This window comes from Microcaecilia unicolor, chromosome 1, assembly GCF_901765095.1.
Source record: "Microcaecilia unicolor chromosome 1, aMicUni1.1, whole genome shotgun sequence".
In the NCBI taxonomy this organism is placed as follows: domain Eukaryota; kingdom Metazoa; phylum Chordata; class Amphibia; order Gymnophiona; family Siphonopidae; genus Microcaecilia; species Microcaecilia unicolor.
Window position 1 is genome coordinate 603,302,405 of NC_044031.1, and position 18,935 is coordinate 603,321,339.

Below are 18,935 nucleotides of genomic sequence, written 5' to 3' on the forward strand. Positions count from 1 at the left end.
GTGACACTGCCCAACAAGATAAACTCATATGTACTACTTTATGTGTATACCTGACCTTGATTTGTATCTGCCATTTCAGGGCACAGACCGTAGAAGTCTGCCCAGCACTAGCCCCGCATCCCAACCACAAGATAGAGGTACTTTAGGGAAAACTAAGGGGAACCAATTGAATGATTTGTTGTTCAGTCACCAGACTTGTGCAGCTTGTTTTTTTTATTTCTGGTTCACAGGGATTTTGCATACTGCTGCTCATATACCAACTTTGGAAGAAATGGTGGTTTTCCCTGCTTACTCAGAGAAAGTATGAAGGAATCTGTGAATGAGTGTCTTAAGAATGAAAAAGCCAGAACAGTGGAGATATGTGACCTTGTGAATTAATTTCTGAGTGTCTTTTTTCTCTTTCAGACTTCAAATTACAAATTTAGGATTTTTATAGAATCAGGGTTTCATTCATACATGCCATCCAGATAATTTTAATATAAAGAAATATTTTCTGCCTTTTAATTTTATTTGAATGCGCTCCAAAGAGCTGCAGAGGTAAAAGATTTTCTAAGGAGCATTTAAAAAGTAATGCCTGTGCCTTTTCTGTTTCTGGAACGGCTCGCAGAAATTGTTTTGGTAATCCACTTGGATACCATACATAATTTTTATTTTGTATAATACTGTGTTTACTTGCAGATTAAGTCCACTACTGAATCCAACAAGACAGATCTGATATATTTGGCCTCTTCAAACTCTGTCTTTTGTCTGTTTGTGTGTGTTTTTGTGGGACCCATCAGATACATTCAGTATAAGTGACCATTTCTGATCTTTTTTTAATTTTGTGGGTAGCACAATCAGTATGTACAAATAGTTTCTCTCCTGAATATATATTGGTTGTGTGTAAAATTTAACAAAAAAGTGTTCTCTTTTGAATGCCCTACTAAACACATTAACTACTTGTGTTCTGTCACTAATCAACATTTTAGTACATTAACTACAGGCAGAGTGTAACTTTTTCCCCCCACATTCAGTACAGAATTTTGTCTCTCTTTCCAAAGTATACTTTTCCTTAAAGATTATTTTTACCTGGATATCTTTGCCCCACTTTTTCTCTGTCTTTCAGAATACTGATGATGTCTCTTTATTTCTCAATAATACCCACCAGAGCCAGACTTGCCACTGGTGCCAATTTGTTGCTACCAACTTGCGGATCGGGCCTACCTGAGAAACCACCGACCCTGCCTATGGACTGGCCTTGGTTTAAGGGTCCACTGAAAGTCTGCAAGTCCACTCCTTTTGCTGTCCAGACTCAAAACGCTGATGCTTGCTACCACCTTTCCACGATGCACAGCCTGCACCAGACTGATCTTACACATTTTGGACATTTACACCAAATACTCTATACACTACTGCTGCAGAATGTTATTTGCTCTTTGTGGACTTATTCAAATTATCATTGCCTTTTTCTTCTCAGTACTATTTTGTCTGATTTTGTATTTCTTAAGATACAATATTCTGTGAATCAGTTGAGGTTTTATTTTCTGGTAGCTACATTCCTTTTTGTCTCTCTTTTGCCCTGTGTTTTATTTATTTCTGTGTGGACCTCCCTTGCATAGCCCCTCATGCTACATTTAAATTTCTGGACACTCACTGGTCTTGCATTTTGTTACCTCTAATGTGAGAAAAAAGAATATGCAAATTATCCTCTACCCCTGTCATGTATTCTCACCTTTATCTTTCACTTTTGCTATCCTTTCTGTTTCCTTTCTGTTGCCCTACTTTTGGGAAAAATGTCCTGTAAATCCCATACCTGACCAGTTCTGCGCATCTCTCTGATTGCGTGGGCTATGCACTCTTAGTGCCTAGCTCTAACTTGGCCATCCCCATCTCCTAGTCCATCTCTGATAATTTAACTTGTTTTCTCTCTACAGATGTTTTCCCTACTTACACTCTATGTCATGTTATAGTGGTTCAGTGTATGAACATGCTCAGTTGTGGTCTTCCTTTAATTTGTTCTCTTCTGCTTCTTTCCCTGTCCTGTTTGATCCAACTACCCCCATTCCTTTCTGCTTTACCAACAATGGCTCAGGCCCTGCTCTGGGCAATACTGACGCTTCCGTCTGTCTGATGCACCTTCTTCCTAATGGGACGTGGCAGTCTCAGGCCTCTCTTAATCACTCTTTCTTTTCCAGTTACCTAGACCCCCTCACTGCCCGCTTGGCAGCCTCTAATATGCACAATGTCCGTACTGGTAACCCTTGGCCTTTCTATGGTCCTTACAATTTATTCTGTAAATTCTGGAATAAATGCACATCTGTTGCATTGTCTATGCAGCTAATGCACACGCTAGGTTATGATCCCCAACTCCCCTTCCCGGAGGGATTAGAGGCTTTAGTGGGACACTATTGGGTTTGTGGTTCTTGGACCTACCAGGCCTTACCCCCCGAAATGGAAAGGTACTTGCTATTTGGCCCAACTTCTGCCGTTTGTTTCATATACCAAAGTTAATCCAATTCCTGTCCATGCCAGAGTGCGCAGATACACTCCTTCAGCTATGCCTTCCTCTGAGGATAGGGAATTATCCTTTACCCTTGAACTTGAGTATGTAAACACTACTTCCCCATTGTCTAAACAAGTTCATGATGCGCTTTCTTCCACAGTCTGGCTGCCATTTGGACCCTCTGCTCTTGCTGCTGAGTATAGTGCAGCTATTAGGCGTTTGCAGGTTGTGGTAGAAATCACTGCACACCATCAGAGTAAGGCCCTTCCAACTTTACAAAACCCAAATTGATGATATCATTCGATATGTTACTGACACGCGCTTCATGGTAGATATGCGCCTTGTGCACACTGGGAGGCGTATGTGGTGTAATTAATTCTTCCACATGTTGTACCCTTTTAAACTCTTGTAGTTAATGCTGTACAAGACATGTTAGCTGTTACTCATGTTGGTGCAGACACTTACAAGGGCTTATTAGACATGTCCGGGAGGGATATTTTCACCTCTTGGTTCTCTAATTTAGGTGGTACCTTCAGATCTCTTTCTATTGGACTGTTATGCTTTATTGTTCTATTAATCCTATCTCGTTGTTTGTTTGTTTGCTTGCTTCCATCTCCCCGTTTTCACAAATTATGCACTCCACCTAAAATTCTTTTTATGTCAGCAAATACTTCACATAACTATGCCCCACGAAGTTCTTATACTGAGACACCAGTTCCCTCTGCTTGTATTTCATTTCTCCTCCTGGTTACTAGACACAGGTTTGCATACTTTTTAGTATCATTCTCTCTCTCTCCTCCTCTCCAGCCACTATTTGCCCCTTTTGTTTACTTGTAGTAAGTTCAGCTTGAAGAACTCTGCACCCTTTCTTGTCTCCTTTGGCTGAACACTGAAAAACGAATCAGTCTTCTCTTTTTCCGGGGGGGGGGGGGGGGGGGGGGGGGGGGTGGGGAGATGTTGGTGGAGGTGTACTTTGTACTTATGAAGGCCTAGACCAAGCAGTTTCAGTACTGCTAAATATCTAATATCTAAGAATTAATATACAGATGATGAGAAGTGGAGACTTCTTTTTTTTTTCTGTACATTACAATAATATTGAGTAGGCAGGGTGTGGAGCAAGTACCCCACACCTCCTCCCTACCTTCCTCTGAGCAGGCAATTGAAAGACAATGAGTTATTGCCATTCACTGTTTACGATGAGCTGTTCAATTAGCCGTTGAGAGACTTTTGGGATGCAGAAGGAAGTTCCAGGTGACAAGGGGGCGGGGCTGACAGAGGAGAGAGACAGAAATCCTGCAGTTAGGACGGGATAGGAAAATGCTATTGCAGGGGGGGGGTCGGGGGTCATGGGAACTGAGTCCTGAATCCTTTGAAGTAAAGATTGCTTTTATTGAGGATGTGCTGAAGATGTAACTTTTAAAGAAATGCAATATACATTTTTATGTGGGCAATTGTAAGAAACAAATGGCATATCCTGCATGACGTATGATGTGTTCCTGAGAACCAGTTCTTTGTACTACAGCCTATATAACTGCCTGGTCTGGAACAAGAGGGGGGTCGATGAAAATCTTCCTCAGTCTATCTCAATAGATTAAGGAATATGCGACCATCTCCATGGCTTCCCCCTTTTTTATGTTCCTCCACCGCCCTGCTTCTTATGTGCTACTCCTAACTTTCTTATTTTTCATGTTCTTGGGTAAGAATAAATTTTGGTAAATGTGAGAAGCTTCTCTTGCATAAATGTTTTTGGTACTTACCAGGCCGGAGGGTCTAAGAAATCAGTTGGGGAATTTGTATGGGAAGGGTGTCAGGTTGTTGGTTCTGAGACCCAACACCAACAGGCCCAAACAAACCTTAGGTAGGAACTTAGGTTGTGCGCGGAGACTACTCTGTTATGATGAAACTTCATATAAGGTGCATCTGCCACTAAGGCCTGAGGCTCACTGACTCTGTGAGCTGAATTTAACAGCCATCAAAAATATGGCCTTCCAGGTCAAGTACTTCAGATGACAAGAATCAAGTGGCTCAAAAGGAGCTTTTGTCAGCTGGGTGAGAACGACGTTCACCATGACACAGATGGAGGTTTGACAGAGGGCGAATTAGAGGCTGTCCAGAGATGGGCTTAACCTCTACACATTGATGATTAGCACTAATTGCACTGAGGCAAACTCTTATGGAGTTGGTCTTGAGGCCAGACTCGGAGAGGTGAAGAAGGTATTCAAGCAGGGTCTATGTAGGGTCTGATCTAGGCCTTGCCCTCACACCAGATGGCAAACCTCCTGCACTTGAAAGAGTAACACCTCTTAATGGAATCTTTTCTGGAAGCCAGTAAGATCCTGGAGACACCCTCAGGAAGATGCAAGGAAGCAAATTCTAAGCTCTCAACATTCAGGCTGCGAGAGCCAGAGAATGGATGTTGGGATGTAGAAGAGATCCCTTGTTCTGCAAGATGAGGATTGGCAAAGTTTCAATTTGAATGCATTACTTCAAGATGGATGACAGACTGTGTTTTCCAAGTTAAATATTTTGCATGTTTGTGGGCAACATTTTTTGTATACTTTTCTAAGCTTATTCCATATCTTGAAAAGGCTTTATGTCATTTTGATGAATTTTGAAATAATAATAAGTGGAGTTTTTTTATGACTAATGATGATTACGAAGAGCCTCCTACATTTATGAAGATTATGCCTTACAAATAGGTGTGTCTCTTTTTCATACTGAAGTCTTGTTTCTCCACTTTTTTTGTTATAAAATTGCATGACATTGCTTGGGATACAGAATAGTATTGTAGAAGTTTATTGTGATTTATGAAGTTGAATTCTACAGGTTCCTTGCTTTAGTGGACTGGAAAACACTCCAATCTCCATGGTTCTTTGGAGGACAACTCCAGAAGATGAGGGAACCAGATCTGCCGAGGCCAATAGGGAGCAATCAAGATCATGGTCCTGAAGTCCTGCTGGAGTTTCACCAAAGTTTTCCCCACAAGAGGAATGGGAGGATACGCATATAGAAGTCTTGTCCCCCAATGAAGGAGGAAGGCATCTGACACTAGTCTGTCTTGAACCTGGAACAGAACTGAGGGACTTTGTGATTAGACTGAGTGGCAAAGAGATCCACCAAGGGGGAGCTCCACACTTGGAAGATCTTGTGGGCAACGCCCATGCTGAGGGACCACTCATACGGTTGCATGACCCTGTTCAGTCTGTCGGCCATGCTGTTGAATTTTCCCACCAGGTAACATAGTCTAAGACGGCAGATAAAGACTTGTATGGTCCATCCAATTTGCCCAAGGTAAGTGACCTTGAGGAGCATCCTGAGCTGGTGCACCCAACACCACATCTAGACAGCCTCCTGACACAGACAGCATGATCCAGTGGCCCCCTGCTTGTTCATGTAGTACATAGCAACCTGATTGTCTGTTTGAAAGTGTACAATTTGTTGTTTAGCTGATCCCTGAAAGCCTTTAGAGCGTTCCAGATCACCCGGAACTCCAGAAGGTTGATTTGGAGATCTGTATCCTGGATGACCGAACACCTTGAATGTGAAGCCTGTCTAAATTAGCTCTCCATCCTAGGTGGGATGCATCCATTGTCAACACGTTTCTGGGCTGTGGAGTTTGGAATGGGAGTCCCAGAGTCAAACTGGATCGAAATGTCCACCAGAGTAGGGACTGAACCAGCTCTGGCCGAACTCAGATGACATCCTCTAGGTTCCTCGTGGCCTGACATCACTGGGAAGCTAGGGTCCACTGGGCAGTTCTGATGTGAAGACATTCCATGGGTGTCACATGAACAGTAGAGGCCATGTGGCCCAACAACCTCAACATCTGCCATGATGTGACCTGCTGAGCTGCTCAGACTCAAGTGGCGAGGGCGACAAGAATGTCTGCCTGCACCACAGGGAGAAAAGCCCAAGCCAGCTGAATGTCTAGCAGGGTTCCAATGAACTCCAACCCCTGGACAGGGAGCAGATGGGACTTGAGGGTAGTTTAAAATGAACCCTAGTAGCTCTAACACCCGAATAATCCTCCACATGGAAACACCATCCTGTGACATGCTCTTCACCACCCAGTCGTTGAGATAGGGGTATACATGGACTCCCAGTCTGTGTAGCAATGCTGCGACTACTGTAAGCCACTTGGTGAAAACCCTGGGAGCCAACACAAAGCCAAAAGGCAACACGTGATATTGGAAGTGATGTGTCCTCAGCCGAAACTGAAGATACTTCCTGTGAGCTGGAAGTACTGGGATATGAGTATAAGCATCCCTTAAGTCCAGAGAGCACAGCCAATCCTTGTCCTGAAGCATGGGAAAGGTGCCCAGGGAAACCATCCTGAACTTTTTTCTGATCAGGAATTTGTTCAGGCCCCTTAGATCTAGGATAACACATATCCCCCCTGTTTTCTTTTGCACAAGGAAGTACCTAGAATAGAATCCTTTCCCTTCTTCCCATGGTGGAACGGGTTTGACCGCATGGGCCTTGAGAAGGGAAGTACCTGCTTGTGCTGAGAGCTGAAGTGATGTGCTCTTGGTGGGCAATCTGATGGTCTCTGTAGCCAATGCAGGGTGTAAACAAGATGGACTACTTGAAGAACCCACTGGTCGGAGGTTACAAGGGGCCATTTTTCTTGGTAAAACCTCAGCCTCCCCCTGACTGGCAAGTTGTCCAAGATTGTCACTTTTACAGTGGCTATGCTCTGCTGGAGCCAGTGAAAAGCTTGCCCCCTGCTTTGACTGGTGAACTGTTTGGGCCTTAGGTGCACGCTGTTGATGAGAATGAGCGCACTGGGACTGAGCCTGTTGAGGCTGGCGAGAAGGGGTATACTTACACCTCTGTGAGTAATAAGCACTCCTCTTCGACTTGCCAAAAAACCTCCTAGAGGAGGAGGCAGGTGCAAAAGGCGCCTGGAGGGAGAGAGAATCGATGGTATCAGTGTGCTTCTTGATGAGGTCAGCGACCTCCTTCACTTCTCTCCAAACAGATTATCCCCCCCAGCAAGTGGCATCCGCCAATCTCTGCTGTCCAAGTCAGAGAAACACAGCCATGAGAGTCTGTGCATCAATACACTTTGGGCAGACAGCCTAGAGGCCACATCAAAAGTGTAATAGGCGTCCCTGGCCAAGAACTTATGACACACTTTCTGCTGCTTGACAAACAGATTCAGCTTGATCTGATGGGAGAGAGTTTGCCAAATCAGACGTACTGTGCACCAAGGACTGCAAGTACAGACTTGTGTAGAGCTGGTATAATTTGATACAGGACATGAGCATGGATGTCTAATACATCTTCTGCCCCCAAAAATCCAGGATTCTAGCTTCTCTGCCAGGGGGCGCCAAAGCATAGTCCCTAGAACTCCTGGCCCTTTTGAGTGTGGATTCTACCACCTTGAAATGATGAGGCAACTGGGGCCTATCAAACCCAGAGGAAGACTGAATCCAGTACATGCTGTCAATCTTCTTGGGAAGGAGACGGACCAATAGAGGGGACTCCCAGTTTTTCACTGGAGGCACTCATTGAGGGCTGACACGGGAAAAGCTGGGGTGCCGGTGTAGAAGCAGGCTGCTGAATCTGCGGGGCTGAAGCGGGTGCCTGGTCTTGGCTGTGTGAAGACCCACACATAGGCACCTCCTGTATGGAGGGGTAGATGTCATCCCGGCATTGACGCTTTTCGGGGACTAGTGAAACCCTTGATCCCCCGGAGCTCCTGGCACCATGCATTGAGGGGGATCGATGTCGATGCTTCTTCTGATGACTGGCATCAATGCTCCCCAGTGCTGAAGATGACAATGTCGAGTCCTCTCGTCGCCTCAGAGTCAGGTTTGACGCCAGTCGGTACCTGGGGGCCTGCATAGCAGCTGGCGTCAAGGCAGGTGGAGATCCACTTGATGCATGGTCACACCCAGTGTGCAAGGGTCTCGCAGCCATATGAGCCAATGCACCTAATGCCGATGTCAACGCCGAAGACATCAATGCCGACACTGATGTGAAGGCTTTGGACCTGGCTCCAAAAATCTTTTCTTTCTGAGTCTGTGTGGCCAACTGTTTTCTCTTCTTCATACAAAGACAGAGAATACAATTTGCAGGGGTATGATCAGGCCCAAAACACTGTGGCCACCAAGAATGGGTGTCCTTTCCAGAGATAGTCCCTGTTGCACTTAGTGCAGCGCTTGAAGCCATTGGGAACCTTCGATGACATGAAAGGAAAAACAGCCGTGACCAAATCAAATGACTCAATGGTGCTAAAAAAAAGGGAAGAGCACCAGAAAAGGGAAAAACCTGACCGGAGCTCAGGCCTAAATACGGCCTAGAGAGTGCAGTAAAGCAAAGAAAACTTAGAAAAAAAGGCAAAAATAATGTAAAAAAAAACGGGGAAGGAATAAAATAAACCCCAAAAGAGGTATTAAAAAAAAAAGAAAAAGTAAGGCACAAAAAGACCAAATGTCCAAACCAGCTGTGAGGAGTGGATAAAGAATGTGTCCTCTCCTCACCACAAAAAAAAAAGAGAACTGCTGGTCCTGCTTTGGGCAGGAAAGCACTCACGCATGAGTGTTGGAGTGTGTCTTGTGCTCAAAGTCCTATTTTTAAACTTGTTACAAGCTCCAGACCCACGCTACCCATCTGAGAATTATAGGCCTGCTTGTCCCCAGAAAATGTATTTTGTCTTAATTATAACAGTGGAACTAAAGACCAGTTGGACAAAAACTAATGTATGATACTTCTAAATCAACTAAAAGTGTACAAAATTAAAAATGTATTCTTTGAGATTTACAACATTTTTTCTCCCCCTTCTAAGTAAAACTTTTTATATGATTCTAGTATTTGAGTGACATATTTTTTGGTTTGTTTTATAGATTGAACAATATATTTAACCTGTGGGGGAGGTGCTATTCAATACATGGCAATGTTAGATTTTATTTTGGATTGATTTGTTCATGACTTACTTTGGAATCTTCTATTAATATAAATTTATATTAAATTAAATTTATGCATAATTATTTGGTGTACAGTTTTACTTTCTACTTTTGTCAACTTATGGATAACTCACCTGTCATGTTCTTTATCCACCAGATGGTATCTTGCTCTGAAGGCAACCAAGTGCGCATAGTACGCTGGTGCTGGGATAGAGACTGAACGAGTGCAGCGAACATATGTGTGACACAACTGGTAAGTGAGAATCTGTAACTCATCTGAAGAAAACCGATTGTCATCCCAGAGGACGTGGTAGTGAGATGGTCTGCTTGTTCCCTGAGGGGAGAGAGCAGAATATCACTCAAACAAAAAAATGCAAAACAATTATTTCCTTTATATGTAACACTAAGTGCAGCTGTGTCTACATATGTAGAGCAAAACAACATACCTGAATACCAGCATGACTACATAGATAGAAGTCGAACTCAGAGGGGTGTGTAATTTTTGTGTCCACTGTGGTACCTGCTGGAATATTTCCACTTTTTCCAACCTATGTCAACAAATGAATTCACCATAAGAAATAACAGTAAATACAACAATGAAGCAAAGTTTGGGACTGCAGAATGTGTTTTTAGCATTTAGGATTGCTGAAACAAACCATATCTGAGTTTTATTCACTTTATATAAAGAAATCCAATGATATCATCCTTTCTAAGATTTTGAGGCAAATATACTAATCATTTTCTCCCCATTTAATTTCAACAGGACTTTACAAGTTGGAGATAAGAGCAAGCTACCCTATGAGGTTTCATACTATATAACCAAATGACTATGTACAAGCTGGTTATTTACCTTAAAAGAGGATAATGAGGATAATGAAACAGGAATTGGTGAGTACAACACTCTACAGTCTGATATCTCTATTAAGGTGGCTACATAAACTTTTCATTGCCAAGTCTATAGCACTCACCCGCTCATTTCTGTCAGTACAGAAAAGTCTGGTGTGATGTCTTTTTTGTACAACAATAAATGTGATTCCAGGTTGATAGTCCTTCTCTAATTTAATACATGCTTCCCTAATAGCCAGCAATTCATGGTGCAGTACCTAGAAGAGAAGGCAGAATAAAAAGAGGGAGGCAACATGAGCCATTGGGTAAAACACTGAACTAAGAGTTAAAGTGGTACAAATGCAAATCTAGTTGGGAATGTTGATTTATACACTAGAGTCAGTTTATTTAAAAACATTTATAGCCTGCTAATCCAAAGTCCTAGGCGGGCTACAATAATACACACAAATATTAAATCACACATTGGACAACAGAAAACAGATAATCTATACAGCAGGTATAACCTATTAAAATATTAGGCATAGGCTTTCCCAAAAAGAAATACCTTTATTTTTTTCTAAAATTAGCTAATTGTAAAAGTATCATTGTTTGAGGGGCATCATGGAGTTCAGTCATCAAAAATGCATTTTCCGGACATTCATCCCAAAGGTGACTACGCTGTTTTATATCTATGTCAAATACATTTCTGTAAAATGCACTGGGACTGTGTTTCCTTCTGTATAAACCATACCATTAAAAATATGTATTGAGTTTGTTGGAAGTTGTACAGATATAACTGTAAGTTGTGTTACCAATTATTTGAAAATAAAAACAGATTATACCTAAAAAAATATAGCTATGCATTTATTATTTCCTCAATTTACAACAGTTTTATGAACAGAGAATATGCATTTTTCCTGACATGGCACAGGTGACACAGAAAAGAACGAAGGTGTTTTTTTTCTATGAAGCAAGAAACCTTGGGTTTAGGTGCTACCTTTATGCTGTGATGTCCTTGTAAATGTATAATTAAGTATTTAGGTATTAGATACATGCTTTTTTTTTTAAATCCTAGAACTTCATTCCTGTTTGGATTTGAAGAAGCTTTCACCAAGTCATGCCTCCTGTTCTTGTTTAACTGCTTTGCAAGTGTGTACACAGTTTTGCATTCTGTTAGGTTATCATGTTAATGCCTGATTTAATTATATTAATAAATATTCCTTTTAGAGTTAACTTTCATCCCTATTTTCCCGTCCTTCCCTCTTCTGATTGTTTCGTGGTCTAATGAATCTGCTTGGGGTTATTGATTTTGCTTGAAATTTATATTTTCTTATTGTATTTTGCTTCTCTTTCTATAAGCGGATTGTATTACTGAATCAAGTGGATAGTCACAAGAAAAAAAATAAAAATATAGTGCTAATAAACCAAATAAGTCACTTGTGGAATAAGCTGTTCATTAAACTAGCAATGACAATGCAATATTGGAGTGGAGGAGTGGCCTAGTGGTTAGGGTGGTGGACTTTGGTCCTGGGGAACTGAGGAACTGAGTTCAAATCCCACTTCAAGCACAGGCAGCTCCTTGTGACTCTGGGCAAGTCACTTAACCCTCCATTGCCCCATGTAAGCTGCATTGAGCCTGCCATGAGTGGGAAAGCACGGGGTACAAATGTAACAAAAATAAATAAATAAATAAATATTAGAAAAGGTAATTCTGGGTAGGTCTGATCATTCAATGGCTGTCTAATTTATTTATCTACTCATTTATTTGAAACTTTTCTGTCCTTCAAATTAAATCAGAACAAATAAAGTTACACAATAACTGTAACTTCACGCTATGACATCAACAATACACAGATCCTGTGGATTCCTATATAAAACATAGGAGGTATCTAGGTTTAACTTCTAAGCCAAACCTCTGGCCAGCCTTGGGTTAAGGATGCTGCAGAGATAGTATTCACAGCCTTAGGGAGAGGGAAACCCAGTCATTGTAAAAGGTAATACTCAGTAAGCCAAATTAGGATGTACATGTACTGAATTCTGTAAAGAACATGACCTACAGAGCAAAAGGGTTGCCACTCCAATGCTAGGCTAGATACAAAAAGTGTTAAAAATAGAGGGTGGAGAAGCCGCCTCTCCCCATCTAATAGTAAATGCGGGTTTCTAGGCATGTAGCTCCTTAGCACAAGTAAGCTGAAGCAAAACCTGAAGGCCAAAAATATACTAAAACTATTTTCTTCAATGAACACTTTTACTTATCATTTCTATATTCCTGGTAGATACACAGTACACATAAAAGACTAAGTTCAGGGTTTTCTATTAACTGGGAAGCATATATTGATACACTGACACCATGGAGGTGAAGTCTTATTCTTAATTAGCTACTGGAGAGGGAAGGTGAGGTAGATGATAAACAGACAGAGTAGGTCAAAGGGGAATAGCTATCTAGCCATTGCAATCCTGGAGGAAGAGGGTAACAGAGAATGGAGATGATGGAATTTCTGCAACAGGGAAAGGTGACCTAAAAGAACATGGAATCTCTTACCTATTTTGATTAGGTAACACTTAAGGAGAAGAAAGGGGAAGAAATAAAGTATTTTTGGTGGAGAGCTTTTTTTTTCTTTTGGAATGGATGTATCGGTCCAGGTTATGTATTGTACTTTATCCTTATGATTTTATGATTGTTTATGCATTCACCGATAAAAAGAGATTTAAAAAGAAAAAGATTAAATTCTATTAAGCAAGTACTATCTAGTGAAGACACACATACAAGGCAAATAAGAGGCTTCAGGTATTCTAAAAAAACATGATTAAAACAACAGAACTATAAGGGAAGATCAGCACTTACGATTTTAAGCAGCATAAAAAAGATAATTTCTTAGGCGGGATTTGAATATAACCACAGATGGCATACGATACACTACATTTGGAAGACTAATCTAGACATCTGGTACAGAAAAGTACACAAATTGTGAGACAGTGATAGAGAAGAACGCATTCAAGAGCGTTTGTCTGATGAATGGGATTTGCAAGGAAGTGTTTAAAGGGAGAGATAAGTGATGAAGTTGCAGGATGCACATATAATTAGATAGGAGAAATGAACTGTCCAATGTAGTGCTGAGAAGAGTTACATAATTTTAACACTGAGGATAAGATAAGTGTTGAACTTAGAATATAGCAACTTTCATCTAACAGGCCTCCCACTATATTCTATTCAGACGGAGGAGTTAAGAATGGCTAAAAAGTTCTTGCAGTTTTTCAGAATACAGGGGACAGATTTTGATGATATCTAAGAACCATGTTTTTTGAAGAAACCTTGAAAGTTCTGGGAGTTAATTTTGATTCTCTTTTACTTTTCATCCTCACGTCAATAATGTTGTACAAAAGTGTTTTTTCAAATTGAGTCAAGTAAGATCTGTGTGGAAACTTTTTTTGAACAGCAGCATTTTGCAATTTGGAGTTGGACTCAATATATCATCTTGTCGTATCTGGACTACTGCAATTCATTGTATGCTGGCATTTCATTGGGCTTGCGAAAAAAAAAAAAAGATTGCAATTAGTCCAGAATATGGCTCTCTGCATGATCTTTCAAAAATCTAGGTTTGATCATGTCTCACCCCTTTTAAGAGAGCTACATTGGCTCCAAGGTAACAGAAGAATAGATTTTAAAATTTCATGCTTTGTGTTTAAAATTTTTCATGATGATATTCCTGATGAGTTTTTGACAACTGTACCTTTTACCAATAGTAAGCTTTCTGGTAGACGGTCAAGAATTTTTAAGCTTATGTTTCCCTCATTTAAAGGTGTTCAATTAAAGAGAATGTTGGAGAATTCCTTTTCTTATAAGTCGGCTTCAACTTAGAATACTCTTCCTGCGGTTATTAGATTTGCTGACTCATATTTTTCTTTAGAAAATGATAAAAGACTTTCTATTTCACTGACACCTGAATGTTTCTAAATTCTCTCTGTTCTTTATGGTTGGTTAGATATTGCATCCTGTAGTCTATTTCTTTTGTAAACCACTTCAGGACCTTTTTTAAGGGTAGAAGTGATATAAAAGACTAATGAAAGACTAATGAATAGAACAGAGTAGAATAAATGCAGAGAAAGAGAGAAAGGAATCAAAGATGACTCCAAGGTTGTGGGCTGGGGGAGAAGGGATATAGAGGAAATAGGTTTGCAGGGACAAGAAAGTAAGTTCCATCATAGGCGCCCCGTATAAGACGCTTGGGGAGGCTAAGCCTCCCCAGCCCAGCTGTGACCTTCCCCGCCTGCCTCCTCCTCCAAATGTAGCCCTGACTCGAGTCCTGCTGCCGCCACCGCTTCTGTTGAGCGGCGTCAGGAACAAGCAATGCACTGAACCGCTGCTTCTCTCCACAGCCAGCATAAGAACAAAAAGAAGCACAGGGCCGCAGCAGCCTTCAGACATGCGCTGTCGGCTCTGCCCCCGCTGACGTCAATTTCCCGTTCCGGGGGCAGAGGACCGGCACAGCCGACAGCGCATGCATGAAGGCTGCTGCGGCCTCGCGCTTCTTTTTGTTCTTGTGTCAGCGCTGCTGTAGAGGCTCAGAGGGAGACAACATGGCTGGAAACGGTAAGGAAATGAGGATGCTGGAGGAGAGAGAGAGAGAAAGTGGAAAAGAGCAGGGGAGAGCCAGGGACATGGAAAAGAGCAGGGGAGAGTCAGAGAGAGATGGAGAGAGAAAGAGGGGCCATGGAAAAGAGAAGGGGAGAGTCAGAGAGAGATGGGGAGAGAAAAGAGCAGGGGAGAGTCAGAGAGAGATGGGGAGAGAAAGAGGGGTCATGGAAAAGAAAAGGGGAGAGTCAGAGAGAGATGGGGAGAGAAAGAGGGGCCATGGAAAAGAGCAGGGGAGAGTCAGAGAGAGATGGGGAGAGAGTGATGGGGAGAGAAAGAGGGGCCATGGAAAAGAGCAGGGGAGTCAGAGAGTGATGGGGAGAGAAAGAGGGGCCATGGAAAAGAGCAGGGGAGTCAGAGAGTGATGGGGAGAGAAAGAGGGGCCATGGAAAAGAGCAGGGGAGTCAGAGAGTGATGGGGAGAGAAAGAGGGGCCATGGAAAAGAGCAGGGGAGAGTCAGAGAGAGATGGGGAGAGAAAGAGGGGCCATGGAAAAGAGCAGGGGAGAGTCAGAGAGAGATGGGGAGAGAAAGAGGGGCCATGGAAAAGAGCAGGGGAGAGTCAGAGAGAGATGGGGAGAGAAAGAGGGGCCATGGAAAAGAGCAGGGGAGAGTCAGAGAGAGATGGGGAGAGAAAGAGGGGCCATGGAAAAGAGCAGGGGAGAGTCAGAGAGAGATGGGGAGAGAAAGAGGGGGCATGGAAAAGAGCAGGGGAGAGTCAGAGAGAAGATGCTGGATGGAAGAGGGGTACAGAGAGAGAGATGAGTGGAAAGATGGGGAGAGAAAGAGGGGACATGGGCAGGAGAGAGAGAGAAGCTGCTGAGGAGAAACTGGGGGAGACCCTAGCTGTCAGATGGAGAAATGCTGAATGAAAGGAGGGAGAAAGAGGGAAAATGCTGGAAGGCGGGGGCAGAAAGAGGGAAGACGCTGGATAGAAGGGAAGAGAGGGAAAGAGGAAAGACACTGGAAGGATGGGGAGAGAGAGGACATGCTGAATGGAAAAGGGTCGCGAGAGAGAGAACTGTCTAGAAGGAAGGGGAGACAGGGGGAGACAATGGATGGAAGGACTGGGAGAGGGTAATGGGTGGAAGGATAGAGAGAGAAAGAGGGATGACACTGGATGGAAGGGTAGGAGAGAAAGAGGGAAGGTGCTGGACATGGATGGATGGAGGGGAGGGAAGACAGGAAGGAGATGCACATGGATGGAGGGGATGGAAGAGAGGAGAAATCTTGACATGGATGGAGTGGAGGGCAGGGAAGAGAGGAGAAATGTCGGACAGGGATAGAGGGAAGGAAAGACAAAGTAAGGAGATGCACACGGATGGAGGGGAAGGGAGAGAGGAGAAATGCTGGACATGGATGGAGGGGAGGGAAGTAGATGCACATGGATGGAGGGGAGTGAGGAGAAAAGCTGGATATGGATGGAGGGAAAACTGATGAATTTAAGAGCTGTATCGGAACACTGAAGGATAGGGACAGGGCTACAGATGGTAGACAGGACGCATAAGGACACAGGAGGATGGTGGACATGGTGAGAGAAAAAATATCAAATAGAAAGAAGACACTGGGACCAAAGCGAATAGAAAAGCTAAATGCTCAGACAACAAAGGTAGAAAAAAGTATTTTATTCAGAATATGCCAGCCTTTGGAAATGTGCATCTGTGATATTTTGCATTTAAGTTTTAATTTTTATAGTACTGCTGCATGCTGAGTCTGACTTCTTGAGGTAACTTTCCAGTTCAGTATTTTGCCTTCATACGAGATGTGTATGAATCTGGCTGAGAACCACAATGGGTCAAGAAAGACTGACAGCTTTATGTTTACTGAACACTGAAAGTGATCTTGTTGGAGATATTAACCCTGAGCAGATCATAGACACCTATGATGTGAAGTCTAGTCGTCAGATGTTACTTCACCAATGTGACCATTTCATTTTGGGATTTTCCATGGATGGAAATTGCAGTGTTTAATAATTGATAACGTTTTTGAATAGTATACATTGGTTAATATATGCTTTGAGCAACCACTTTTTTCTTTGACATACATATCTAATATCTAAATTTAATATAAGGTATTGTGACTATTTTACTTTTACTTATTTTTTTTCTGTGTGTTGTCAGACAATTATGGATGTAAGCCCCACCCCTGGCACCACCCCTAACCCCGCCCCCTTTAGCCTCCCCAAACAGTTGGGCCACCGACTGCCTATGAGTTCCATCATGGCTGAGTTACATTTAAAGGTGGAAGTGAGGCATCCAGACTGTAAAATCAATCATTCAGGCTGAGATTTGGGACTGGATTCTGGCTGAAATTTCTGGTGTAGTGGGGTAGATCTAGCAGTATGTAAGCAGGACTAGCCTGATAGCTCTGTGACAGTGCTGTGCATTGTCAACAGGAGAATCTAGATATAACTCATGTCATATCTGCTGCAGTCTGAGCCAACTAGGGTAGCAGCAAATGAAAGGTCATGGTTGTAGATTTTAGCCCCAAATCCAGTGAAGCTGAAGTTCAAATAAGCAGGAAGAAAATGTCAGGGCTGCCCTTCTCACCCTACCAAAAGGCAGCTAGTACAAGCAATGCAGAAATCTTGTGTGGTTCTAAGGCAGACAAGAAACAAAGCACATCTTGGAATCCAAATGGATTGAAATTCCATGTGCAAAGGGGAAAAGGATAGTGATAGGAATGTAGTAGCCTAGTGGTTAGTGCAGCGGACTTTGATCCTGGGGAACTGGGTTCAATTCCCACTGCAGCTCCTTGTGACTGTGGGCAAGTCACTTAACCCTCCATTGCCCCAGGTACAAAATAAGTACCTGTATATATGTAAACCGCTTTGAATGTAGTTGCAAAATACCACAGAAAGGTGATATATCAAGTCCCATTTCCCTTCCCCTACCGTCCCACCTGCCCAGAATGATGTAGAAATGTTATCAGAAATCAGGGAGGCTAACTGGGAAACACAATAATAATGGGTGATTTCAATTACCCCGATATTGACTGGGTAAATATAACATCACGGCATGCTAGGGAAGTATCAAGGACTGCTTTATGGAGTAGCTGATACAGGAGCCAACAAGAAGAGGAAAAATTCTAGACCAAGTCCTTAGTGGAACGCATGATCTGGTGCAGGAAGTAATGGTGAGGGGGCCGCTAGATAACAGTGATCATAATATGATCAGATTCGATATCGGCTTTGGAGTAAATACACACAAGAAATCCAATACGTTAGCATATAACTTTCAAAAAGGAGACTATGATAAAATGAGAAGAAAGGTGAAAAAAATAAAACTTAGAGGAGCAGCTGTGAAACTCAAAATTTTACATCAGGCGTGGATGCTGTTCAAAAATACCATGCTGGAAGACCAGGCCAAATATATTCCATGTATTAAAAAAGGAAGGAAGACCAAACGACAGCCGGCATGGTTAAAAAAATGATATGAAGGAAGCTATTAGAGCTAAAAGAAAATCATTCGGAAAATTTAAGAAGGATCAGACTGAAAATAATAAGAAACGGCATAAGGAATGGCAAGCCAAATGCAAAGCGCTGATAAGGAAGGCAAAGAGGGACTTTGAAAAAAAGATTGTTGGAAATTTGATTTAGATATTTTAAAAGAAAGAAGCAGGCAAAAGAATCAGTTGGACCGCTAGATAACTGAGGGATAAAAGGGGCACTCAGGGAAGACAAAGCCATAGCGGAGAGATTAAATGAATTCTTTGATTCGGTCTTCACTGAAAAAGATTTGGGGAGATACCAGTGCCAGAAAAGATATTCACAGCTGACGAGTCAGAAAAATTGAATGAAATCTCTATAAACATGGAAGATGTAATGGCACAGTTTGACAAACTGAAGAGTAGCAAATCGCCTGGACCAGATGGTATTCATCCCAGAGTAATGATAGAATTGAAAAATGAACTTACAGAACTATTGTTAGTAATATGTAATTTATCTTTAAAATCAAGAATGGTACCGGAAGATTGGAGAATGGCAAACGTAATGCCAATTAAAAAAAAAAAAGTTCCAGACGTGACATGGGAAATTATAGACTGGTGAACCTCATGTCAGTGCCAGGCAAAATGGTAGAGACTATT

At 42.3% G+C, this 18,935-nt stretch overlaps 1 protein-coding gene across 1 annotated transcript in view; it reads right to left on the bottom strand.

Annotated features, from left to right (window-relative positions):
* AGO2 (argonaute RISC catalytic component 2) overlaps positions 1 to 18,935 on the bottom strand; it is a 350,472-nt gene that overhangs the window by 14,172 nt on the left and 317,365 nt on the right. Inside the window, exons 16-18 of the mRNA XM_030219580.1 lie at positions 10,362 to 10,496; positions 9,840 to 9,941; positions 9,528 to 9,727 (exon numbers count right to left, since the gene is read on the bottom strand). Coding sequence (XP_030075440.1) covers positions 9,528 to 9,727; positions 9,840 to 9,941; positions 10,362 to 10,496 — 437 coding nt within the window. The remainder of the gene's footprint in view (positions 1 to 9,527; positions 9,728 to 9,839; positions 9,942 to 10,361; positions 10,497 to 18,935) is intronic.